The sequence below is a fragment of the Barbus barbus genome, assembly GCF_936440315.1.
Source record: "Barbus barbus genome assembly, chromosome: 36".
Taxonomy (NCBI): Eukaryota; Metazoa; Chordata; class Actinopteri; order Cypriniformes; family Cyprinidae; genus Barbus; species Barbus barbus.
Window position 1 is genome coordinate 25,317,787 of NC_136714.1, and position 27,667 is coordinate 25,345,453.

At 35.3% G+C, this 27,667-nt stretch overlaps 3 protein-coding genes across 4 annotated transcripts; 2 read left to right on the plus strand and 1 right to left on the minus strand.

The window, feature by feature from the left end:
- The first annotated feature begins 709 nt into the window (after window positions 1-709).
- Window positions 710-12,713, plus strand: LOC306855941 (uncharacterized protein). Its single transcript, XM_079394913.1, has 8 exons — window positions 710-1,047; window positions 3,647-3,772; window positions 4,321-4,446; window positions 5,333-5,499; window positions 6,054-6,099; window positions 6,343-6,434; window positions 8,160-8,525; window positions 12,280-12,713. Exons 2-7 carry the CDS (start codon window positions 3,728-3,730, stop codon window positions 8,326-8,328), a joined length of 645 nt encoding a protein of 214 aa, XP_079251039.1. The 5' UTR covers window positions 710-1,047; window positions 3,647-3,727; the 3' UTR covers window positions 8,329-8,525; window positions 12,280-12,713.
- On the minus strand, window positions 9,315-15,056 carry LOC306855940 (cyclin-G2-like). Its single transcript, XM_079394912.1, has 8 exons — window positions 14,868-15,056; window positions 14,000-14,141; window positions 13,659-13,796; window positions 13,327-13,577; window positions 13,000-13,078; window positions 12,815-12,913; window positions 12,293-12,495; window positions 9,315-10,301 (listed from the first exon to the last, which is right to left on the minus strand). Exons 2-8 carry the CDS (start codon window positions 14,102-14,104, stop codon window positions 10,184-10,186), a joined length of 993 nt encoding a protein of 330 aa, XP_079251038.1. The 5' UTR covers window positions 14,105-14,141; window positions 14,868-15,056; the 3' UTR covers window positions 9,315-10,183.
- A 947-nt stretch (window positions 15,057-16,003) lies between these two features.
- LOC306856395 (cyclin-I-like) lies at window positions 16,004-26,846 on the plus strand. 2 transcript variants are annotated; one of them, XM_079395666.1, is made up of 7 exons: window positions 16,004-16,270; window positions 17,684-17,840; window positions 18,549-18,683; window positions 20,226-20,300; window positions 22,035-22,175; window positions 22,822-23,055; window positions 26,254-26,846. In XM_079395666.1, the coding sequence occupies exons 2-7, from the start codon at window positions 17,727-17,729 to the stop codon at window positions 26,662-26,664; spliced, it is 1,110 nt and encodes a 369-aa protein (XP_079251792.1). In that variant the 5' UTR covers window positions 16,004-16,270; window positions 17,684-17,726; the 3' UTR covers window positions 26,665-26,846. The 2 variants fall into 2 exon arrangements, with proteins under 2 accessions (XP_079251792.1, XP_079251793.1); XM_079395667.1 differs by lacking the exon at window positions 20,226-20,300.
- The last annotated feature ends 821 nt before the right edge of the window (window positions 26,847-27,667 follow it).

Consider the following 27,667-nt stretch of genomic DNA (forward strand, 5'->3'; position numbering starts at 1 on the left):
AATAAAACATTTTATGTTGAGAACATGTAAATAAGATGAGAACCGATAAAGACGTGTGAAAAGCAGGATGTACAGGTGGGAGCGCTGATTACATATTTATCAGTTCATAACACCAACTGGCCTAAAAACATAATCTATAAGGCCCACAACTTATTTAGCTAAATTCACAATCATATTTGCTGAAACGTTATCAGAAAATAACAAGACATGAAGTGATACAGTGTCATGTATTTATTCATTAATTTGTGATTTACTTATTTGTTTACTTGTTTCTTTATTTATATATATTTATTTGTTTTTATACACACACACACATATATATATTTTTATATGTTTCCTTTTTAATGTATTATTTATTTAATTATTCGTTCATCTTTTTGTTTGTATTCATTTTGATTTTTTTGTTTATTTTGATTTATTTGTTTGTTTCCTTTATTAATATATTATTTATTCACTAGTTTAATTATTCAATCATATTTTGTTTGTATTCATTTTTAAATTATTTGTATTTATTTATTTTTGTCATTAATTTATTTGTTTGCTTGTTTCTTTATGTGTTTTTTTATTCATATTTTGTTTATTTACTTATTTATTCACTCATTTATTTGTTTCTTTATTCATATTTTAATTATTTAATTACTTTTTTATTTATAAAATTGCTCTATTTACATTATTTAAAGTAGTAGTTTTATTTTGAAATATTTAAGGTGCTTTTATTTTGAATTTTGAATCGTCGCGTGTTGTGTCTGGCTTCGCTCTCGTTGATCTTAAACACGTGCTAATATTTTCAGGATTTTTTCTTTATTAAAAAGACATTTTCGACATATTACGATCTTAGAATGACATTTTCACTGGACTGAATCATGGAAGCCATCAGAGCGCATGTGGACGCCCGGACTCACGAGAATATGCCCGGGCTTGTCTGATTTTCAGGGCCGGGGAAAGACTTCAGGCTCATATCTGGACGGACCGCCTGAAGTAAAGCCGAAGCATAGTTATGAAGGCTTGGGTTCATACGAGAGCGTGTTTGCGGTCAATGCTGGGCCGGTAAGACGATAAACATCACAATAATAATGACAGATCCGTCCTGATTGTGAAAATAATAGTTTGTGACGCACAGAATACAATGCATGTGTGTTTAGCACAAACATTAACAACTAAACGCATATTTTAAAATTGGTGCTTTTGAGGTTTTAGAGCATTTGTTCTTGATTCTTAAATGTGACCCTGGACCATTTGGTCATGAGGGTAAATTTTTTAAATTTTTTTAAATGATGCATAATTTGAAAGATGAATAAATAAGCTTTTAGGATAGGACAATATTTGGCCGAGATACAACTATTTGGAAATCTGGAATCTGAGGGTGCAAAAAAATCTAAATATTAAGAAAATCGCCTTTAAAGTTGTCCAAATGAAGTTCTTGGCAATGCATATTATTAATCATTACATCAGTTTTGATATATTTATAGTAGGAAATTTACTAAATATCTTCATGCAACATGATCTTTAGTTAATATCCTAATGATTCCTAAAAATATTATTTTGACCCATACAATGTATTTTCGGATATTGCTACAAATATACCTGTTCTTCTTAAGATTGGTCCAGCGTCACAAATGTAATACTTTTTAAAACCCCCTTTTTTACTTTTACTTACTTTACTTTTGTCATTTAGCAGACGCTTTTGTCCAAAGCGACTTACAAATAAGAAAAAGTAACTAAAACTAAAAAGTTACAACTCTATAAATACTATATACCCACATATTTAAGAAAATAAAGAAATTAAATCAAATTAACACATGCATATAACAACAACATTTCAATAATAAACATATCAATGAAAAAATTAAATAAAAAGCTACTACTATCCCTTGCCGGTGTCCCTGCCCGGTGGAGTCGCACGGTAGAGTCGATGGTCTTTACACTCTTTGGTCTTCACACTAAGAGGGCTTCACACGACGACTGCCGCGACCGCTGCCGCGGTATAATAACCTTTATTATACCAAACCAACATTTTTTAATGCAATTTAATAATTCCTTCAGTAGTTCCTTCATGTTTTATTGTCAGCCCTAGACAGTTGACCCAAAAAATGTAAATTCTGTCATTTACTCACCCTCAAGTTGTTACACATCTATGGTAACCAAACAGATGACGGTAGCCATTGACTTCCATAGTATTTAAAAAACACCATGGAAGTCAATGGCTACCGGCAACTGTTTGGTTACTAATATTCTTTAAAATATATTCTTTTGTGTTCATCAGAAGTAAGAAACTCATAGGTTTAGAACAACTCAAGGGTGTGTAAATGGCAATATTAATTTTATTGTGGAGATATTTCTTTAAATTTGAGGGCGGAAGAACGGGAATCATGATGCAGCCTAATGTGATTATTAAACTTCGAAAGGCGATGGTTGTTAAATCATCAAAATAATATTCAAAGTCAAAACATGTATTCTACAGGCTCACGGTTTCAGAGTAGTTCGCAAACAATGAATCATTTTGACTAAAATATTTTCTTGAAAACCCAATAATTCTAGGAAAATAATTTAACACATTTACGGTTCTCTTATTTCAACTTGAACTTATTTTAGGCTAGCTGCTAAGGCTAAATTTCTACTTTTTAAGTTAATCTTTCTAATTATATTTTATTTTATTTCAGCATTATCAGTGCATATTTGAGCTCCTTCATATTGTTGATTGACCTGGGAAGTATACGTTTTAAAATAAGAGTCCCAAATGTGTTTTGGGTTTGTTTATAATTAAAAGTCCCACATTATATACAGAGATTTTATACTGAATAATATTGCTATTTTTGTCGCACAGTAAATATATCGTGTTTTTATTGACAAACTCTTGTCTTGAGGCTTCTTTCTGGGTTGCTCAGTCAAAGATCTTTCTTTAAATTATTATCATTATAGCCTGAGATTTATTTTGAGTTTAATTTTAAGTTTTATATCAAGGTGTTCCTTTAGTTTCTGCAGGTCTTCAAAAAGGTTTGAAGTCTTGCATTTGGTGTTAAAAGCTCTAGATTTTTAACCCTGTTTTTAAATCTAAATTTTAAGAAAAACCCTGTTTTTAAATCTTTAGGAAATGTTAAAAAGTGTTGGCATCTCATAATATTTCCTTTACTGCCGTTCTTCAGATATCCATAGGGTGGTGCAACAGTTCAGTGATGACAAGCCTCCTAGTTTTGTCATGGACTCCCAACCTTTTGTGTATTATTTGGTTTGAACTGTCAGACAGATCTTATTTTTTAACCTTTTGTTTTTCATGAAACATAAAAAGTCATGATTTTAAAATGAACTGCAGTGCATTTGTTAAATTCATTTGTCGTAAACCCAAATATCACCGGAAGCTGTTTATTGCAACAAAATATATATATAATGCATTGAAATTTGTTTCCATATTGCTTTCACATCAACCACAAATCATACATGAAAGCTTCAGTTTCCACTCCTGACTCTGTTTATAGTCACTCAAACCAGATTCTGAAGCAGAGGTTCTGTTTTGCTGTTTAATAAGTCCGTCTGCTGAGCTGATGCAAGCTGCAGCACATGATGCAGTGTGTGTGTGTGTGTGTGTGTGTGTGTGTGTGTGAGATGTTGTAACCTGTCCAGAGGTTTGTGACATTCTGTTCTCTTTCAGATTGCAGAAGTTCCGTGAGGAGGATTCCAACCTGTACTTCAATGCTAAGTCACCATGGCGATGGTGTGAGTTCCGAGAGTGATGGTGTATGCTGACAGAACAGGGGCGGAGCTTACAGACATGCGGGTAAAGCAACGCCTCTTATTATTGAACAAAATCTGGTCATGGATTTATTATATAGAAATGATTCCTCCGTAAAAATGTAGCACCTTATCAGAGTGCACTGTGTGCATTTCATTCATATTGATAGTCTAACCAACAACTCCAATCAGTGTTGAAACAGCATCATCTAAAGCTTTTTGTAAAAACGTTTATTACATGTTATACCCTGTAGTGTTTATCACTCACTCATGATTAATTCTACAATCTGAGATCAAATAAATATTATACAGCTGAAGACACACCTCTTCTGTGAACATTTAGGCCTAACTAATCCACATCCATTAACTTACTGTAACTCGCATTTAAAATAAAGTCTGATTTTGAGATCTTTCAAGAAATTAAATGTAACGTATTTGGTGAAGAAAGGCCTTTTAATGAAGCTGAATTTGCTTTTTGTACCATTACTGTTTTTTTTGTTTTGTTTCACATTGTTGTTATTCTCTTTATTCCTCTGTGTTTTTATTTAGGTGGTTCTCAATTTAATATTAATCTTTGTCACTTCCTGTATTCAGAGTGCTGATAGTAATCACACGTTGTTCCGGATCGGAAGGACAGCAGCTTGTATGTCGGGCGAGCGAGTGATACTCTCCAAATACCTGAGTAAAAGCCATGCCCATCACCACCTCATTAATACCCAGGTTAACGCCGTCATATATCACTTAACATCTGAGGGTTTGGGTCAGATACTAGCCTGGAGGAGTGGCTAGTTTCACCCTGTGGTTTTTGCAGGTGATCCTCCAGAACTTCCTTGAATGATGATCTGTATCAAATGGATTCAACAGACACAACACTGAACCTTTTTTAATCTTTACAGGAAATGTTATCAGTATCAGTATAATTAGCGATCTGACCTTTAATGCTGTGGAATGTTTCCTTATTCCTTATTATACCACAAAAAGCACCTTGGCACTACCATAGTATTTCCTTGGTAATCTCTGAACTACAAGTGTATATGAGTAGAGTAATCATTAAGTGCCATTGTATGCTAGTTTTTCACTACTGTTTAAGGTTTAGATTTTTTATGTTTTTGAAAGGTCTCTTTTGCTCAGCAGGGCTGCATTTATTCGTTTACAAATAGTCAAATCAGTAATATTGTGAAATATTATTACAATTTAAAATAACTTGCTGTTTGAATATATTTTAAATTGTGATTTTATTCCTGTGATTGAAGCTGAATTTTCAGCGTCATTACTCCAGTCTTCAGTGTCACACGATCTTTCAGAAATAATAATTGTTCAGGCAACTTTTATTATTAATATCAATGTTGAAAACGGTTGTGCTGCTTAATATTTTTGTGGAATCCACGATGCATGATTCTTTGATTAATAGAAAGTTCAAAAGAATAGAATTTATTAGAAATGGAAATCTTTTGTAACATTATAAATGTCTTTACTTAATATAAATTTTCATTTCAATCAAAAAAACTTTTGAGCCATAGTGTATATTTAAAGACTCACACTGTTACTGGTATCTGATGCATTCAGTGTGCAGTGTAAGAGAAATAAAGCATTTCCTTGTCTGCAGGTTTCCACCTACATCATGGATGAGCGGGTTCCCAGTGTCCCCATGCTGAAATGGGACCATATGATGGAGTCTCCACCGATGTTTGCCAGCACGGACCCCGAGCCAAACATTCAAACTGCTGCTGGGTGCTCAGAGGTCACAGGAACTCATGTTACTGCAGTACACAGGTGAGGAGTTTGGTGTATGAGCAACAGTTTCCTCTTGCTACTCGTCATAATTTGTGCTTTTATGTATTTGGATGATGCTTTCATCCAAAGCAAATTGCACTGCATCATTATCAGCCTCTTTGTTTGTTACCTGGAAATGTGCACCAGCTGTAGTACTGGAAGATAATTATGTTTATGCAAAGCAAGTAACAGTGGTATAGAAGTTGAATTGTATTGGTCAAAGTGAATTGTTCTTTTTTCATGCATTAGGGTTGCTTCACACAGAATGCAGTTTTGCATTCTGCTGCGTTGCTTTTATAATTGTTTTGTAATGTAAATGAGCTGGGCAGGTGTCTTTGTCATGCACATGTTCAAAAAATTTAAACTGTTCTTTACTTGTTTTATGCATTTTGCTGTTTTCGATTGCAATAATGTGTTTCCTGTGTGAACTGCCAATAAGAGTCTTCAAACAACTTGTGGTGTAATGGTTTGCAAGAATAAAAGCTTTGCTTTGGATAAAAGCATTTTTCTAAATAGCTGAGTAAATGACTGCATGTTCATTTTATGTCACTCAGGTGGGAGAGAGCACGTCTGTCAGACTCGGGGATCCATTTAAAAGCTTTTCCCCCAGTTTCACAGACAAGGCTTAAGCCTAGTCCTAGACTAAAATGTAAGTCTAAACTGTTTCAAATGAAAGAAACTTGCACTGACTGATCTTAAAATAAATAAGTGCCTGTGTTTTATCTCAAGATGCACACCAGTAATGTTTTTTTCTAAGGCATGTTTATAAAAAGTACTTAAATGTCCTAATTGAACTATGGCTTAATCCTGGCTTAGGCTAAGCCCTGTCTGTGAAACCGGGCCTTTAAGTCCCAAAGAGAGTCTGAGCCACCTAAACCTGCTGCTACCCCACAAGAGGCACCTCGCTCAGAAGAGACTGAATGTGCCTGCTGCAGGTCAGGATGCTTTTACAACCATTTCAACAGTTTTGACTAAAATGATGTATTTACTCTGAAATAATTGTCAGTCAAAGCATAACCATTTTGCATTTATTGCTTTATTAAAGAGCTGATAAAACCATAAGCAGAGTCATTCATATGACTGTAGTTTGTAAATTAGGACAAGGTGTATTGAATGTGACATTAGATAAAGTGGGATTGCTGGGGTTGTCATGTGATCACAGTAAAATGTGCAGAAAAAGTCCCTGATTAACTTTTATTATAAGTCTGCGCGATTTGTGGGTTTTTCGGACAAGATTACAATTTAAAAAAAAACTCTAGGTTAGCTTTGCTTGTTCGTAGGGCTGCACAATTTGGCCAGCAATTTTGTGATTTGTATACCAATATTACTATTAAAAAAAGAAATGGTATTACTATTTATAATTAATAAATAATTTTAATTTCATATGATTTATATACGTCTTCATTTTCTAATGTTGAACCATCGAGCTTTTATTTTGGTGGAAAACCTTCACAACACCCGGTATTTCTCAGTATAAGTATGGAGAGGATGTTTGGCATCAAATGCACATTATATGTGACCAAAACTCACAGCAGATGCAGAGATGGAGTTTGTGAAGCAGCATTTACTGTGAACCAAGCGGCTCTGAGAAACTGCTCGCATGTGAAACAACACAGTGTCGTGCTTCACTCTGAAACTTGCTTTGCATATATTTACTTAATTAAATCACAGCCTTTGTGAATTTGGTTTTATTTCAATTATTGAAACAGCCCTACTTTATCATTTGGTGCAGTGATTAGACTAATGTGCTGCTTCCTCAGGTCAAAAAATAAAATAAAATATATATATATATAAACTGCTCAATTAAAATGATTCTCTTGAATCAGGGTGACTGTCAGAGATTTTAATCAGAAATTAATTACATTAAACTAGCATAAATTGTATTGTGTCCATTTGTTAAAAATTTAGGGTCAGTAAGATTTTTATTTTTAAAGTACTTAATACTTTTATTCAACAACATCAAATGTGACAGTAAGGACATTTATTATGTTATGGAGATTTTTATTTACAAATAAATAAAAGGGCAGCACAACTGTTTTCAACAGTGATAATCAGAAATGTGTCTTGAGCAGTAAATCAGCATATTAGAATGATTTCTGAAGGATCATGTGACACTGAAGACTGGAGTAATGATGCTGAAAATTCAGCTTTGATCACAGAAATAAATTACATTTTACTATATGTTAATATAGAAAATGGTTATTTAATATTGTAATTATATTTCACAGCATTACTGTTTTTAACAATATAAATAAATGCAGCCTGGTGAACAAAGGAGACATCATTCAAAAACACAAAAATCTTACCAACCCCCTTTAACTTTGGAGTATTTATGGTTATCCTTATGAATCGTTTTAACAGATTGCTAAACAGTGGAATAACAAACATACAATGATCTACACCAAAATGTGTCAAAACATCATAAAATTTCAACTAGTAATACAAGTTTTTGGATCGTGTTACTTTGTGTTTGAGCTTGTTTAATCTGGATCATATTTTGTGCCATTTTCATAAATATGCAAAAACATGTCTGTGTATGACCGTGTATAAACACATAAACAAAATAGGCCTATTTACAATAACGTGTACTCGCAGCAGATGATCGCAATGTTTTTTTTTTTAAACAATATTTTTGATACGTTGTTCATCTCTACTTTAAGGTTGAACGACCGATGTCTAGAACCACTAGTGTTGCAGCAGGGATGGATTTGGACCCTCCTGCGTCGCTCCACTCCACACGGCCAACAACTGTCCAATCGAAACGGCGCAAGGAGGTTTACCTTAGTTCCCTTCCCATGTCCCAAATATCGACTCAGGACCCAGCAGTGAACTGCCAATAAGAGTCTTCAAAGATGGTGGATATTCTGCACAACAGGTTCGCCCTTCTTCTCCGACTCCTTCATCACATCGCTCCTTGTCTTCCCAGAGATTTCCCCAATTCAGAAGCCTCTCTCAGGCCTCCCAGCCAAAGCAGAAGTCTCGGATGGGCTTCTAAAGATCCGCCTCCGAACAAGGAATGCTGCAAGGCAAGTGACCTACTTTTTGTGTGGTGTCAAATGTTTGGGTTCTGTACAGAGGAGTGATGTGTTTGAGTGAGAAACTTGAGCGTGCGAGGAACTGCACAAAAATTTGTGCGTTTGTAATGAATAACAAATGTTTAATGTTTGAACCAATTAGAGCTTGCTTGTGGTCTTTAGCATAGTCGATGTCCGCTTGCTTTTCTCACTTGATGTATATTTACATAACTTGTACAATGCCTAGAGGAAAACCGAGGCATTATGAATATACCGATTGTTATTTTAAGTTTATTACTTTGGCTTTCAAATCCATATCCGAAACCATCTTTAAATGCTTGCTGTGTTGTTTTTCTAGTGCTCTCATTCAAAACTTCATCAGTATGTAGAGCATTGTGTGTAATGAAACCGATCCTGTGGTATTTTTATGGCCGGTTGCCCACCTGTTCCTACAAGGGAAGAGAAATTCAGATTCTTGACATGCACTGGTTGTTGGTTTCTCATAAGAATGACTTCCTGTTTTTGGGGAAACTGAAATCGCATCACACTGGGCGAAGTTGCATGTTTGTAATTGTGTAAATCAGCTGATAACATCATGACGTTGTAGTTGACGAAGGCTGTTGCGTGATGAAGCCGCTGCTTTGTCTTACTGTTGCTGTGTAAAATATCCTGCGGCACGAAGGCGATTTACAACATCTGCTGTCTGTTTGCCATTTTCTGTGTGTGTGGGGGATAGTTGAGGCTCTTAAGAACACAGAACTGTTTCAGGAAAACCACACTAAGCAAAACAGGAGACTTGAGTGAATTTCAAAATAGCTTTTTTTTAAACTGTGAATGTTTTTTTATATTACCATGACAAAAATAACAATAAATAAGTTAATATCTACAAGATGCTATACAGAACGTATATGCATTTTTTTTTTTTACATTATACAAATGTACATTTTTTTACATTTTATAAGGTTTTTAGGCTTTTTTTGTTGCACCTTTTCAACATACAGTATTTGTCTTCATACATCGGCTAAAGTGAAACTTATACTAAGTTGGCAAGTAGGTTAACAATATCACACTCACATACACACGAAAAATAAACAATCCACTGTTTTTCTGCGAACACCATGCTCACCGCGGTAAATCTCTGATTGTTTGACCTCAGAGGCGGCAGTTCTGCAGGCACGCAGCTTTCCCGCTGTCACACGCTTACAATCATATTACAAAACTGTGCAAAGCACCAAAGTACAAGTCTCAAGTTGTTCTCTAACAGTCTAGTGTACCTTGGATATGTCATATTGAGCTACCTGGAATGTTGACAAATCCAAACATGCACCAACTACTATATATGCTATGGCTACATCTTTTTTTTTTTTCTCTTTTTTTAGCTGCCAGTGTTGTGCAGTGCTGAAATATTTCACTTTTAGCTTAACACAAGTAATCAAGAGAGATGTTTACAGTATGTGGACTGGCTTTCTGTAAAGCCATTAAAGAAGATTTTTAAAATACAATTCTGATATTTTGGACTCAGTGGTTTCGTTGAACCCAGGCACAATGGCACCTCGCTGTATAACTGTAGGTTTCCAGCCAGGAGAGGTCTGTGACATCATCTTGGAAGATGACAAGGAAGCCACATCTCCATTGGTGGTTGTGCTCCTTGGCAAGTGGTTTAGAGTGTATTACTGTCTGCGGGCACGGGAGCGGAAGTTCGGGGGGAAGTAGGGTCCCTCGGCATCACTGCCCAGTGAGCTGCTCAGACTCTCTTCCCCGGAGCTCAGGTCTTCGCTTGAATCCTCACTGTCGTAAAAGGAAAAAAATAAAATAAATGTCAGATGCGCTCTCATTTATTCAATAATTTTACACAATTTCATAAAAGAATATTGTACTTCAGTGTTATTTTAGTATGGGGTTGTTTTTGTAATTTTGTTTTTCTTTTATTAGTGTTTAAAAAAGTAGTTACCTATTTCATTTTCATTTTATACATAAACATTTGTTTATTTCTATTTAAGTACCTTTTTTTTTTTTTTTTTTTTCAGTTTTAGCCATTTTAGTCCTTAAACTTATTAGTAAACTTAATTAGTAAAAGTCCTTTAACTTAGTAGTAAACAGTAATTTTAACTTACTATCTGTTTTTTTTTTTTTTTTAATGTTTCTGTTGATAAAATATTTTTATTTTAGTACTTTGTTTTTTTTTGTTTATGTTTTTAATTGTTTTTTTTTCCAGTAAGTTTGTCTAATATTTATATATTTTTTATTTCAGCATTATTTCAAATAACGAAAACAATTTAATAATTTTAGGGTTTTTATTTTTTTTAGTAGTTTAGTTAGACTTGTACATTTGCCACACAGACATCCACTGTAAACATAAGTTTTTTTTTTGTTTTTTTTGTCCACTAAAGTCTAAATTATTATCTGTGGTAATGTAGCTCGACTGAAATCATGTATGCTGTTAACCTGGAATATTACTCACTGTCGTAATAGGAAAAAACAATGAACCCACCTCGCACGCCCTTCTCTTACTCACAGGTGATGCAGCACAACCTGTGACCCGTTTGTAAATAGTCATTATTCACTACCCACATTCCACTGCTGCACCTAGTTTGGCGTGTATGCATATCTAAGCCATTAGCCATCTCAAAATAACACGTCCTGTCTGGATTTTCAGCTTGTAATCAGCTGTGTTGGTGAGCCTCAGGAATGATTTATTTCTCTTGCTGAGTAAACTCTCTCGGGTTGGTTGCTAGGACGTGACTAACTCTTCGCAGTTATCAAGTAACACTGTAAGGGCACCTGATAGTTTAACACTGGGTGGGGCGTTCAATAAGAACTTCAGCCTTTGCTGACGAGGTTGTGACGTAAGTGGTGTGTGTCAGTGAAACGCCAAGGTTAAGTCATGTCATGTGACGGGGAAAAACTGTGATGGAACTGTGATGATAAACTTGACAGGCATACTTTATGTAAATTATTCCCAAGTTTGTGTGTGGCTGTTTCCTGATATTTTAGAGCTGTTATCAGTAGAATATGAAAATATAATCACTGTGATGTGGGATATAATGTGACTGATTTGGTTGGTTCCTTCCGGTTAGTACATGAGAGAATATTCTGAGTTCTAGCGTTATTTTAGTACTATAGAATAATAATAGTATTTATTAAAATTGAATTAGCTTTAGTTTTCATTTTAATTTGAAAAAAATTGTGCTTGTCATTATTTTATGTGAATTCCTTATGGGTTTATAAAAGAATATTCTAGTTTATTTTAGTATTATTTTTGTATATACTATTATATAATTTATTTTGAGTTAGCTTTTTTTTTTTTTTTACATTTTCTGTTTTCATTATAATTAAATTTTTAATGATTTTTTTTATAATTGTCTATTTAGCTTTATTTCTGTTTTAATCATTTTAGTATTTAAATTAAAATAAGAAATATTGTATTTGTAACTAACTGAAATAAAGTAAGCTTGACGTTTTTCATCTAATTTATCATCATACCAAAAACTATTTTTAATAGCTTTAAATTTAGTTTCATTTTGACTTGTACATGTGCCCCATAGTTTTTGGAGATCTGTATACAGACACGGCTGCAAATCCATTGCAAACATAACTGATTTTTGTTTGTTTTCATAAACTGAATGACGAGTCTAAATGATTTTGTGGTAATCAAAGCTTGACCAAAACCATCTGTATGCGGTTAACCCCGAATATTCCTTTCCCTTCTTCATCTATTGACTTTTAAGTGCGAGTATGACATTCTAACGCCTGTGTTTTTCCTCAGGTGAGCTGTTTACCTCTCGCTCTCGTCCCACGCGCCCTCCGGGATGGTTGGCAGCTCGGGGACGCTGCGGTAGCTGCTGTGCAGGTTCTGGGCCGTCCTCCGTGAGACGATCCACACCAGTTTCTTGTGGTCAGGTTTGGCACATTCTGGAGAGGAGTATTCCCTCATACATTGACCTACCAGACCTCGCCAGCACGCCAGGTCAGCCTTGGAGATCTGCAAACAGACACTGCTGCATTAGACGCCAGCTTACATAAGGACAGGGCAGAGAGTCAGCTATATTTCGGTCGGCAGTAAACCAATAGCCTGCTGGCAACAGGACTGGGTTAAGAGCTTTGGATTCTTCATACTCCATAGATGTTTTAAGTGCTGCTGAAACTAAAGGTATATTATTGATTGACAAATTGTCTGATTAAACTACATGACTTTGAACCAAACAGAGCGTTCTGTGACTTAACTTTATTTCTTCACTTTTAAAAGGTTTTTATTGATGCTCAGGGTGTTTAAAAAGGTTGACCTACTTATGATTTTTTACCTTCAAGTGTGTTTGTATGCGCTGGGCGATTTCTAGCATGTCTGCAGATTTTAAGGCCTCGATCTCAAGCATCAAGAGCGACAAAGCGAGCACCGAAGGCTAAAAAAAAAAAAAAAGAGACAGTTCATAAGAATTCAAACTTCTATGTAACTTGCTTCAAGAATCTCTGTTTAATATGTTCTTACTTTTGCTTTGGAGAAAACAATTCTGCATAGGCAGGCTTTCAGCTGGGCTTCCAGTTTGTCAAGATTCAGGACGTCTTTTCTGAAACGGAGAAAAAGAGATTTTGTTAGCCAAGCTGTTTGTCATTTAACAAGTCCAGTCTGAAGATAATCTCCTAGTTTCTGATGCCTGACTGCCGTCACTGTGACCCATATACAGCAAAATGCTCAAAGTGCACTTGCCAGCTCTGTTTATCAACCGTTACAAGTCAAAGTTTCCAATGTCGAACCTGCACGTTAATAGTTTATCTGGTTCAGAGTCTGAAGTTTGATAATGCCAGCTGTTCTTACCTGTTGGACGTGTGCGAAAGTGCAATGGCGTGGTACAAATGCAGGAAGGTTAAGGCTGTGACGGCTTTTAACTGGAAGTTGAGCTTCTCTGAAATGATCTTCTCCATTCGGCTGAGGTCCGAGACGGTGAACTTGCACTGGCTGATGCGAATAAGCTCATGGCTGGACGAAACTTTGCACTCCTCTTCGGTCACTCGGGCGGCGATGTGAAGGCAACCGAGGCTGATGCAGGCCAGATACCTAGGCTGAACCTTTAGGCAACACAAAAGCGATCAGTCATAACACATTTTAATATGTTAATCAGACGGATTGACCTATAACTAAGTGGTTACCTTCATCATAGCTATAAACCGGTCAAGCAGGTTAACGGCTAGTACAAAGGTCTGAGTGCTGTAACCGAAGAAACTGGTCAAGCTCCAGAGATCTTCCACTCGAGTATCTCGACATTTGGCTGAAACTCCATTACCGTTCTGTGTGGATGAGGAGAAATAAGTTATGTTTAAAGGTTAAAACTGATATATTTTGCCAGATGCTTTAAGAGTAAAAGATTTTGTACATCACAAAAGTATGCAATGTACAGAAATAATACAGTGCAAATTTCCATAACTGTTATTTATGTTTTCAAATAAAATTTGTAAGTGTATTTTCACAGGAGTTTGTAAAACTAGTTTACCTCTTGAGTGGATTCGATCAAACTGAGTCCGGTTTCCTTCGGGAGATACTGAACCTCCTGGTCCAGATTGCTCTTCAGTTCCTTCATCAGCCTGAATGCCTCCATGTTTTCACTTTAGTTGTGTTTCAAGTCGTCAAAACACCTTTATTAAAAAGGCATAAAAAACAAAGTTAAGTCGATTCCGTTCACCCAGGGCGGTGGGTCAAGGTTTTGCCCAGCTCCCTCCGCTCAGCTGAACCTGGTTAACGCCTTCCTGCAGGACATCCAAACAAACAAACCCGACCCATTCCGACTGAGATGGACAAATAAATGTGAAATCGTCCTTATTAAAACGCTTCGACCTAAATAACGAGGATCGAAAGTTAATATCATCCAGTTGATCCTTCAGCTGAAAATATCTCGACCAGAGGGGGAGGGGTTTAAATCTTCTGTACAGTTTGTTTTCGATTAAATTATATACGACGTATTTGTATATTACAGTATAATAAACCGGAAGCTGAAACATTAAACGGATCTATAGGTTCGACTCAAATCTAAACGGAAATTGATTTCAAATTGCAGATATAACGTTACTGGCTTAGAAAGTAAACATTAAAGACGACCAAAAATCATTCCAGTAAAATAAATCTATGATTTTCATTAGTGTCATACACATATGATCGATAAAATGCCATAAAATACCATTAAAGTCGAAAGGAAATATACAGATTACTTCAAGTCAAAATCTAGTCCATAAAAACAAGCACAGCCAAAGATCAAGCCTGTTTTCAGGAAAAAAACTATTTAAACGGTGACCATTCATCTAGACAGACATTTAAAAAGAAACAAATATCTTGAAGGTTATTAAAGATAAATAAAGGTACATTACCAGGGATGTTAAAAGGACATATTGTGTTTGTGTATCCGAGAGAATCTTTTGTTGATGAATGTAGCTCCTCCCTCTGGGCCTGTCACGTAAGTCTCTGTGTTTAAGAAAGGCTGCTGTTATCACTTCTATATTTAATTAAGTGTATTTTGTTTTATTTTATCTTTATGCCATATCGGTTTTAAATATTTCGGATTTTTAAACAAACAAGCGTAGTTTTAAAGCGTTCTGTGTTTTAAGATATTGACAGTCTTACGGACCAATAGGATCTCTCGAAGATCTAGCGTTCAAATAGTCCGCCCAAAACTCTCTGCGCTCATTGGCTGCTGGTTTTCATGAAGATGTCGATGATTGGTTAGCGAATCGATAGCTCGCCCTTCTCTCTGATTGGTTGTTGCTGGGTTCTGTTTTGACAGGGTTTCCAGAAAATATAGTACAAATGCATTCTTTCCTCAAATGCTGATTTCTTAACGCGTTTTGTGTTTTCCTCTTACACCATTCAACACCATTCAATATTCATTAAATTATACGCGTGTTGGCAACATTTTAGCTGAATATTATAACAGATCTGATATGTAGTGAAATCTGATTTAGTTGATTTTATATTAAATTGACGTGTGAGAAGTGAGAATATTTCTTTAGGTCAAGAGATAATCAGAATTAGCTTGTTTACACATACAAGGAATTTGTTTTCGTGACAGGAGCTTGCACAGTGCAACAAAGACAGTGACAGAACAAAAAACACAGATAATAAAAGAATAAATATAGTTTAAAAATTTATGTTTAAAAATTTGTTTAAACTTTAAGCTTTCTTCCTAAAAAATATCTAGATGTTAAAAGTATTAAGAAATTTAATCCTTTTAATCTCATTTGTGCAATGTTTTGTGTCATCTCGAGACTCTGAATAGGATTGTACATGAAAGTAGTCCCTCCACTGTACGAGCTACACTCCCAAATCCATTCGCCGGGTTAAGTAGTTCCGTTATGGCAGTTACCGAACCGAATTCACCAAAAAATCCGTTGAAAATTAAAGCTCCGACTAGATCTACATTTAATTGTTTACGTTCTAGCATTTGTACCGTTTAATAATTTTCTTGATCTTTTTTTAGTTTATATAAAAGTTCTCGGTGCAGCTGCCTGAGTGCGGTGAGGAGGTCGGCGGAAGGTGGTTCTTCCCTTCTCGGTCTCCTCCTCGGAAGTAGACGTCCGTGTCTATATTCCGTTCATTTTATTTTTAATATCAGTTTGGAAGGATCCCTAGTTTTTTAAAACCCCCATCAAATTTCACGGCAAACATGGAGGCGAAGCTGGACGCTTAAAAAGATGACGGAATCCGATCTGCTCCTTTATTTTACCTCAGTTTAATGGACCGGATGATCTGCGTTTCCCACAACCTTGCAGGGGAGGTACGAATCTAACCGTTTCTAAAAGCTTTTATGGATATTTTTACTCATTTAGCTTTATTAAACCAGCTACACTGGCCATTAATATACACATAAAACCCTATTTTTGTGTTTTCGGTGTAGCTAGGTGTGTGGGATTTCGTGTATATTGATCTGTTGCTGTGTACGTTAGCTAGTCTGCTAATACATAACTGCGTCAACACTATCAACATTTCATATTGAGATATGTTTAATGTCATTGTTTACATTAAACAATAGTGGTGTTATTCTTTTATACACCATATTGCATCTATATAGCATGAATAGAATCAGTTCTCATTTTTAATTTAAAATAGGTGAACTCGTTATCATCAGATCAGAGATGGTTTATCAATATTTGTGTTTTTTTTAACAAAGTATTTTTGATTTAAGTTTGTTGAAATATTTTTTTTAAATTTGAAATATTTTAATCATAACCAGTTACGGTAGGAATAATGTCAATGTATCATATATTACAATAATATTTGTATACATATTATAATATTACAATTTTTGCTATTTTATGTATATTTATATTTATATTTAGTCATTTAGCTGACGCTTTTATCCAAAGCGACTTACAGATGAAATTATTCAGATATGTTGATTTGCTGCTTAAGAAACATTTCTGATTATTATCTGTTGAAAACAGTTGTGCTGCCCAATATTTTTGTGGAAACCGTGATGCATTTTATTTATCAGGATTCACAGATGAATAGAAACAACATTTCTTTAAAATATAAATATTTTGCAACATTATAAATGTCACTTTTTAATTAATTTAATACACCCATGCTGATTTAAAATATTTTTTTTCTAAATCTTACCTAAAACATTTAACCAGTAGTACCGTATATGTGTATATGATTGTAAATGAATCAGGTGACAGTACTAATATATATATATATATAAATCACATCCAAAATAAGTTTATATATGTATGTGTACTGTGCATATTTATTATGTATATATAAATACACACATACAGTATACATTTTGAAAATATTTACATGTTTATACATTTACATATAATTTTTTTATGTATATTATATATAAATATATTTAATATATAAGCACAACATATTTTTTGTAAATATAAACATGCATTTGTTTGTATTTATATATATATACATAATAAATATATTATATAAACAAAAATTATATAAACAAAAACCTATATATATATATATATATACACAAATTTGTTTGTCTTTTAAAGCCGGTTGGACAAAATACTACTAACAAACATTATTATGTTTATTCAACCAAGAAAATCTGTGATGAAAAATACATTGAATAATAAAACATATTTTCAAGGGTGCTCATACATCCCTTGTGGTTTATGACACATTATATTTGATCTATTTTTGAGATGTTTTTTTTGTTTTCTGCCCTCAGGTAGCTGTATCCAGTGGGGAGGTAGGCTTTTCCAGGGTTCGTGATGAAGTTCACCCTGCCCCTGGAAAGCCGGAAGCTGTCATCTCTTCTAGAGAAGGCAGTTTCTAGGGAAGCCAAACTATGGAAGGCTTACGTGCCAAAGAAACCTACCAACCAGGTGAGTCTGTCAGCTGATAGCTCTGGTTTGTTTGGTTAACATTGTGGGAGGCAGATAGCTATGCAGATAAATTAAGGTAGTTTCTGTGTAAGTCCATTGTGCATATATGAATAGTTATGTTGCAATATACTGTCATCATTATTACGTGCTTTAATTTGGGCCTCTTACGATGCTGCTGAATGTTTATGATTTGCTGTATGTAAATCTGTAATTTGGTAAACAGACACTGGGATTAGTACAATTTGATGATCCTGTGTTATCTTTAGATGTAGTTGTCTGTGTATTATTAGTATATATGGTGCGTTTATGTTTGTAACACACACACATGTGAAACCGTGTCAGAGGTCTGCTATCCAAGTCTATCCTGACGGGATTATGTCATCGGTGTTATTTTAGTATATTTGAGATGCTATTATAGTTTTGTGTAAATTCGTTTTAAATTTTTTATTTTTATTTTTATATTTCATGTTTCAATATAAGACAGTAATTTTTGTTAATTTTATTTTAGTTTTAGTAAGTTTAGTATATCAAGTTGAACTAAAATGTAGAAGTAAAATAATTGTAGTTGATGATAAAATGCATTATTATTAATAAATGTCTGTGCGAATAGACAATAATAAGGGGTTTGATTTGGGTATTTTCTGTTTAGATTAATGCATATGCAAACCTGTATGATATATCTAATTAAATGCATTTTTTCTTCTTCAGGATACAGATATTTCCCTTGAAAAGCGTGATGAGGCCGTCCGGTGGTTGAGGGATGTTCATTCCCAGCTGAAGCTCTATCCAGAGACCCTCTGCCTGGCCATCGGCATCCTGGATCACTTCCTCTCTGCCATTAAGGTAATGTTTAAAAACGTCTGACCGGTCAAGGTCTTCTGCCCCAGTCAATGATTATGGGTTTATGGCGTTTTCCATTATCCAGCTGTCCATAACAGGTTTTCGCCGTGTGTTGGCTGGCTTAATTGCAGCCCATGATAGGTACTTCACATAATAACACCTATTTTTAAAAACAATTATAATAATACTCTCTCTTTCTTTTCTGCATTTCACCTGTTCAAGCTTGTGTACTAGTTCAGTTTATACTTGGCATGATAAATTATATATGATGTTATTACTAAATGCATACATTTATAAGGTTATAGATTAGATTAGATTCAACTTTATTGTCATTGCACATGTAAGGTACAGGGCAACGAAATGCAGTTAGCATCTAACCAGAAGTGCAATAAGCAGAGGTACAGGATATACAGTGCCTACAATATGTTACATATGTACAGAATATACAAATAAGGCAGTAGTACTATGGACATAATTTACACATTTTTTAAATACTATCAGTATGATATACAGATGGGTGATATGAACATACTATACAGATGGATTGTGCAGTAAATGTATGTACACTATGAGCAAAAACTATGAATATAATTATAAATGGATATGAATAAGCTATACATTAAGATATATAAATACTAGTGCAATGAACATTGAAAGTGCATAGAAATAAAAATTTCCAGTACATAGTACTCAGTGTGTGGATGTTTTTTAACCGATTTAATGATGGAGAGGGGTGAAGAGTTTGTAGTGGTGTGTGAGGGGGGTATCATTGGGCAGAGTTTAGTAGGGAAACAGCTGTAGGGAAAAAGCTGTTCCTGAGTCTGCTTGTCCTTGATCGGAGGCTCCTGAAGCGCCTCCCAGAGGGCAGTAAGTTAAACAGTCTATGGTCAGGGTGAGAGGAGTCCTTAAGAATGCCGCGAGCTCGACGTAAACAGCGTTTTCTCTGGACATCCTCAATGGCAGGAAGTGGTGTCCCTGTGATGCGTTGGGCGGTTTTCACCACCCTCTGCAGTGCCAAGTTATAAATGTATGTATGCATTTCTTGCATTAAAATTTATGCATTAAAATTTAGGATTTTATGGATTTTAATGTATGCATTTAAGTTTGTGGGGGTTATTCAGTATAATATTTATGCATGTGCATTTGTGCATTTTATGCATTAAAATTTATGCATTTACTGAAAGTCAGGTCACAATTTAGTTTAGCTGTTTTATTATAGAACATTGGATGTTTTTTGCTCTGCCATTTTCTTTTAGCACATCAGAAGGGTTACAGAGACAATTCTAGAATTTTTAAAAAAAATTTTTTTTTTTAGAGAAACTGAAAATGCACTTGATGTATTTTTAGATGTAAATACGTATCAGTCATTGCAGATCTTATGAGTTATTGTGCCTTGGCATTTAAATGAACAGGAAATAAACTCAGGAAATGCATTTGTGTGTGAGAAACATTTGCCATTTGCCGTTGTGGCATAAAAGTGCACGAAATGCAGTACTGCAGGACCATTATTGATCAATCTCTCGCTCTCTCTTTCTTTTTTTCCAGGCCCGTCCGAAGTACCTGCGCTGTATTGCCATCTCTTGTTTCTTCCTGGCTGTTAAGACCAGTGAGGAAGATGAGGTGAATGCAGTATTAATATGCTAAGAGGCAACAGAGTAGATTCTTGGTCAGCGTTAGTCATCATGGGTTTTTGTGGCTTTATTTATGCAGCATAAGTTAAATTTTGCTGTGGGAAACGGTGACCCTGGATGGAACATCTCTGACGTCTCAAGTCTAAAATCAGCCCCACTTTGATGAGCCTTCAGTGTCCTTTACTGAGGCTGAAGGATGACAAACATTGCCTTCAGCTGCTTCATGAAAGGAAAGACAGTGAGAAATTATCTGTAGAAATATAACGACTGAGATTTCTATACTGGTTTCTACTTAAAATGCCAAAGTTGGATTAATATTTAATCCGATTATTTCCTGGCAGCCCTTTAAAGTCATTTCTGGCTTGAGCTGACCACATGATGTGGCTTAAACATAGTGAAGCAGTTACTATAATTTAGTTTCTAAATTTTGCCATTATTTAACTATTAGATTTCAGATTAGATTTGTTATTTTTGTGGATGTTTCTGTCTGCATAACCTTTTAATGTTAAGTCAAATCAATTTATATATCACTTTTCACAGAGCACATTGTTTCAGAGTGACTTGCAGTAATTCATGCAGTAAATATTATGCAATAATATAGTTCACATTTTGTGACGATACAAGCAATCAAGTTGAGATTTGCTATATACTGTAGTATATATAACTCTATTCAAGTATACTCTATTGTTATTATTATTATTTAGTCTTTTAGTAGACGCTTTTATCCTAAGCGACTTCCAAATGAGGACAACAGAAGTAATCAATTGTAAAAATAAAACAACTAAAAACAGATCCGAAACTAAAAGCTAAAACTTTATAAATACCTAAACACATTTTAAAAATAAAGAAATTAATTAAAAATTGCAAATGCATACAACAAAATTTCAAAACTTAACATTTAAATGAAAAACAAAAAATAAAGCTAAAAACAATTCAAAATATTAAAGAACAAAAGGTATGATTATAATAATAATTCTAACATAACACTAAGCCAAACACCAAAAAAACAACTACATATATGTATATGTACAACCATACATACATACGTATATATATATATATATATATATATATATATATATATATATATATATATATATATATATATATATACACATTTAGAAATTCTGTGTGTATGTATGTATATATGTGTGTATGTATTAAAATAACTCAAATTAAATAAAACAAACTTAATAAAAGACCTATACAGACATAATAAATTCAGACATTATTTAACTAAAATTAAAATGGATAACAAATACAAATCATGACAGTATAGTTCATCAGTAATCCTAAGAAATAACACTACCAAACACACATGCTAAAAACACAGTAAGAAATGGCTATAAAAACTGAAACAGAAGTGAAACAAGGAGTAGAAAAAAGAAATCAAAAGAGAGAGAAATCGGTGTCCCAGCCCGGTAGAGTCGATGGTCTTTACACTTTTCGGTCTTCACACAGGGAGGCCTTCACACGACAACTGATGCGGTAAACGTTTTTTTATACCCATCTAACAAAATATTAATTGAACTTAGCTGGACACACTTTCCTTATTTTTTCACAACAAATGGCCAAGCAAGCGCAGACACTGACAAGATACGCGAGACAGAACGAGACCAAACGCAATATCAGCACGTCTCCACGCATTATATATACAGATAAAGTTGGACATACTTATAGATCCATCCTAGCATAAATAGCTAATATAATATGTGTTTTGCAGCGTATCCCGTCTCTGAGAGAGCTGGCGTCCAGCAGCAAATGTGGCTGTTCTCCTTCGGAGATCTTGCGGATGGAGAGGATTGTTCTGGATAAGCTGAACTGGGACCTGCACTCCGCCACCGCACTAGACTTCCTTTACATCGTGAGTGCACTTCCTCTCAAACACATATGCAGACTTTGCAGCTCTACATACAGACGCTGAATTCTCCTTTCACACATCCAGTGCTCTCTGACAGTATCTGTAATTTAATGGAGGTCTGGCTAAGTTTGTCCACAGATAGCACGCATGTATCTCCAAGATTATTAAAATAAGTATTAAAAAGCATTTTGTTTGTAAAACTGTTTTTTATACAGATGTTTTCCAGTCAATCTAAATCAAACATCTTAAAGACATTTTTAAAGATCTATTTAACATCTGACAGAAAACATCTTTCAGACATGATAATGCAGATAAACAAACGCTCTCAAAAAAGATAATGTATGTGCTCTTGATATGCAATGTATATGTATAATGTATACGTTAGTTTTTGTTAGGTAATATTGTTAACTTCACTGAACCTGTGAATTTTTACCATATACACCATGACCTTATTCATAATTGGGGTTTTACAGTAGTGATATCTAATTAGCTTCGTATAGTTTTTTTTTAATGTGGGTGTTGAGGAAGGATCCTCGTTGTTGGAATATTGAGGTTGCTGTTAATAGCCTGGCTCTCCATGCTGGTGCTGAATGACTGCCAATTCACCCGATTAAGACTAAAATATAGATTTTTATTAATCTCTCTGTAGTTCCATGCGATGGTTCTGAGCTGTAAGTCCGGGCGGCTGAAAATGGCATTGTCGGGTCTGAACCTGTCTCAGCACGTGGCTCTGCTCACCCAGCAGCTCTTCGACTGTCTGGCCCACAATGCACTGTTGCAGGTGCGCGGCTCACTGCTGTCCCTCGGCCTCATTACGCTGGAGCTGGAGAAACTCTGTCCTGATTGGCTCACTCTCACTGTCGACCTGCTGCACAAATTACAGGTGAGAACTGATGAAGCTTACTAGTCTGCAGTGTTCATCTGGGAAATATACAGTGCTTTTTAAACCTGTGAAGTTGTGATTCTGATTGTTTGTAATGTAAATCAATGAATGAGACCTTTACAACAGGCTACTTACATAAATGCATATAAAAATCAATCATCGCTCCATATTTCCCAATAATATGTCTTGGATGATATTTAAATGCTTAGTTTTAAGGCCTTCAACTTGTTAAAGAAGTATAAACTATCAATCAGATGACAGAAGGCTTGTAGTAGATTGTGTGCAACAGGTTTTTCAGCAAAGGTCTGATCATTTAGAGACCTTACAATTTGCATTACCAATATGATACAGCAGGCTTCATAGGATTAAAAGAGTTAGTGTGTATTGAACTTTGTAAAATTAAATAATGTATCTTGAGATTTTCATCAGGAGATCAGATTCAAACACTTCCATCAAACAGATGAAAAAGTGTTCAGGAAGATCACATTGCTCTGTGGTCGCTCTAAACGTTTTCTTTAGGTCTCCGCGTCAGTCACGTTTTGTGACGATCCAGTTATCTCATTATTCCTCGCTTACAGAGGCACTTTTCATGCGTGATGTTTAGTTGAACTCATCTGCTCAGACTATACGTTGAAGCCGCAGTAGCATGTATAATCTGTCTCGCATGTTTGCTTTTCTGTAGGCTCTTTCACTCTTATCATAACTCAGAAGAGGCCCGGTCAGTCACTTCTCCAGAGCAAACTCTGTTATCAATGCCAGCAGTGAGCTCAAAGCGAAAGTAAAAATACAGACCTTTAAAAGTGCCTTGCATTACTGTGATGACTGTCATACAGTTGATAAAAAATTCAAAAAGTTTCCCACAGTTCAGGTTTACAGTGTCATGCATCATTAAACAATACAGGTTCAGTAACTAACACTATCAATGAAACAGTTTTAAAATAGTAATGACTCTTTATTGAACATTACTGTCTTTTAATGTGATGTATGCAGTCTTTTAAAAGTTATGGGTTGGACAGGGTTATTATAGTTAACTAAAACTGAAACTAAAATTAAAATCATCAAAAATGTGTTTTTGCAACTTGAATACAATAACATAAAATATAAAAACTTGTTGCTGAGGCAGCAATATAAATAAAAAGGCTAAATATAAAAATAAAATGAAAAGATAATTTTTTATATAAAAACTATAATAGTATATGTGTGACACCAAAGCTGCATTTATTTGTTCAAAATTTATGTACAGTAAAATTGCGAAATATTATTATTTAAAATAAGACTTCTATTTAAATATATTGTAAAATGTAAATTTATTCTTGTGATCAAAGCTAATTTTTCAGTTTCATTACTCCAGTCTTCAGTTGGGTTGGGAATCGAAAATCGATTCTGAATCCAGAATCGGATACTTAAGGTCAGGAATCGGATACTTGTTGTCATTAACATTTCGATTCCGCCTATCGATTCCTATGCGCTTTTTATTATTTTTTTCTTCATCTGTGAGGACCGGTGTGACCTAGCTATCTGCCAGGACTTGCTTACTAATCTAAGCGCTCCAAAGTTTTGCTGCATTTGCGAGGAGAAGCCAAAAAAGCTAAGTATAATATCTGTGATGGCTAAACATGTTGCAAGAGAGGTGTCACCACCAACATGACATTAATTTAATAGATCGTTAAAGATGGCCAACGTGATTCTATTCCTAAATTACAATAATTAATCTGTTTCATTCCTCAACCTTTTACATGTGCGATCACAATGTTGTGATCACTTGGTTCGTCCGTGCAGCATATGATTACACCAGTCAGTGTGATTTAGAGCATTTAAATCTGCATTCGCGCTGCTGCTGACCTAAAGAGAGCAGCTGTCATGTATATGAATGAAACAGCTTCACAGTCTTTTCAATCATTATTTCTGTTACAAACATTCAAATCACAGAAGCACTGTTATAAAAGTTTATAGTTCAGATAAAAGCTCTGATATGTAGGCTAGCGATTAAAACAGAGTAAATCTCCTTTTGAAAGTAATTTGACACTTCAAATGAAGATTTATCGATTACATTGTTACGCCAGTAGGTGGCGAGAAGGGTCTGTTAAAATGTATTTGTCTTTGAAACATACAAGAGATTCCTTCAAGGATGCTGATTCATCCAGTAATGAAACAAGTACATCCTGAGTGAGTCATTCATAAATTACATGTGGTTTTGTTTGTCTAATATTTTTTTCTTCAGAATCATGAGAGAACCACAACTTCCATTGGGGGGAAAAAAAGAAAAAACTCAATTTATCCCGAATCATGCCGTTCTCTTTTGCACACAAACGGCTCTTAAAGAGTCAAGTTTTTATGTAGCATGTTGATTTTTGTTCATGGTATTCAGCTCCAATAAATGGTTTGCAAAAAAGAGACACAGGATAAATGTTTGATATCATTATTTAATCACATTGGAATCGAAACTGGGAATCTCAAAGAATCGGAATCGATAAAATTCAAACGATACCCAACTCTAGTCTCATGATCCTTCAGAAATCATTCAAATATGCCGATTTGCTGCTCAAGAAACATTTCTGATTATAGGTTGTTTGCACATGACGTCATTGCTGTGGCGCGAAATGCAGCTGGAGGGCAGGAAGTAATTTTTTCTCCATAGGAATCAGTAGCAGAAAATCAAGATGCCTGTGTTTTGCGATGTTTATGAATGCTCAAATCGGTCAAACCGAGAAAACACAAGGAGATTTTATCGTGTACGAAAATGTGTTGTTCATAAGCAGGTAAAAGTCAAGAAATTGACTGAAAAATACAGGAAAATGTGGCTTGTAAACCTGCGTCTGCGGTCGAGAGGAGCCAATCGGATAATGCTCGGATAATTTCCTGCCCTCCAGCTGCATTTCACGCGTCATCAGAATCACGTGTTTGCAAACAACCTATAATCTATCTATCTCATATATATATAAATAAATAAAAACAGTTCTGCTGCTTCATATTTTTTGTGGACACTGATACATTTGTTTCAGGATTTTTTGCTGAATTGAAAAAGTCCAAAAGAGCAGCATTTATTTGAAATAGAAATGTTTTGTAACATTATGAATGTCTTTACTGCCGCTTTTGATCAATTTAATGCATCCTTGCTGAATAAAAGACTGTCTGACCCCAAACGTTTGAACAGTAGTGTATCTCATCATCATTTTCTTTCTGTTTCCTCTCTTTCAGATCGACAGTTCTCAGCTGATTGGCTGTCGAGAGCTGGTTGCACGTTGCCTGTCCACACACACGGCTTCCCTGCCTCCTAACACTGTGTACATCTGCCATCCCCTGCCAAACACCCCGGAGCCTCGGGACGGGGGAGTCCTGCCCCCCTGGCACGTCTCCCCCACCCCGACAGCGCCCTCTGACCCCAACACCACCCGCACATGCAAGTCCTCGGCCAAGCGGAAGGTGGAACACATGGAGGTGGACGAGTATTTCGACGGGATCAAGCGCCTGTACAACGAGGAGAGTCCCCAGGAGGGGGCGCCCACGTGCACGGCCGAAACGGTGGGAGGAGGGCAGGGTTTACAGGTGACGCAGCAGAACGCTGGCTCCTCCCCCTGCCCACCTCTCCAACCGGTCAGAGAAACCTAGAGGAAACAGCTAAACAATCACACAACCGCAGCAGCCGCGTTCATCGGTTCACCTCAGAGCAAGAGAGAGGCCAAAAATACTAACAAAAAAAACATACTCTGTGCATGATGCCATTTCATAAACGTAAACAAAGGCTTTTAAAAAAGCAGAAAAAAATCTATATATAAAGGAAAAATGTTTGCAAAAAAAGTTGAAATTTTCCTTTCCATTTGTGGAAACTGGTATTGTTCCCGTTTGTCTCTTTTTATATGTATTTGCCAATTTTGTTTCCTGTCATTTATTTCATCTGTCATTTTCACTTTTTGTCAAACACAGCCCTCAACCCTTTTGAGTGCTTTTAAATATTATTTTATTAAATAAAATAATAACAATTATTTTAATAATAATAATAAATATATATTTATGGTAATAAATATATATTTACATATTGTTATTTTTATTATTGTTTAAGGCCATAGTTAAAGAGTGGCATTTCTGATGATGTATATTAGTTTTGTACAAATGTACACTCATTCATTGCTGGGTCTGATTGCTTGTTGTGATTGTGTGTGTGTGTGTGTGTGTGTGTGTGTGTGTGAGAGAGAGCGAGCTTTTGAAGGGTGATAATGTCCCTATCACTTCCTTATACTGAGCATTAAAGATGAGCTAGCGTTGTTCGTGGCATTAGATCACACATGGCGTGACTTGGTTAGATGATCTGTTTGTCGCTTGTTCTGAACCTAGTAATGTAACTGTTATAATGAGTAGAATAAAGTGTGTAAGATTCTGAACTAACAGAAGAAGCTTTAGACTGTCACCATTCCTTTGCTGATCATAACCTTCCTGTCGAAAGCTCTCTCTCCTGCTCTGAGGTGCTGATGACAGTCCAGGCTGCTGCTGAGAAACCTCCCAATGCTCAAATAAATGAAAATCTCTACTGAGCTGCTTGTGTCTTGTCGTTTTTCTGAGTGTGTGGAGAAATAATGCTGTGCTAAAGGATCCCTGTTAACAATGAAACCTGAGA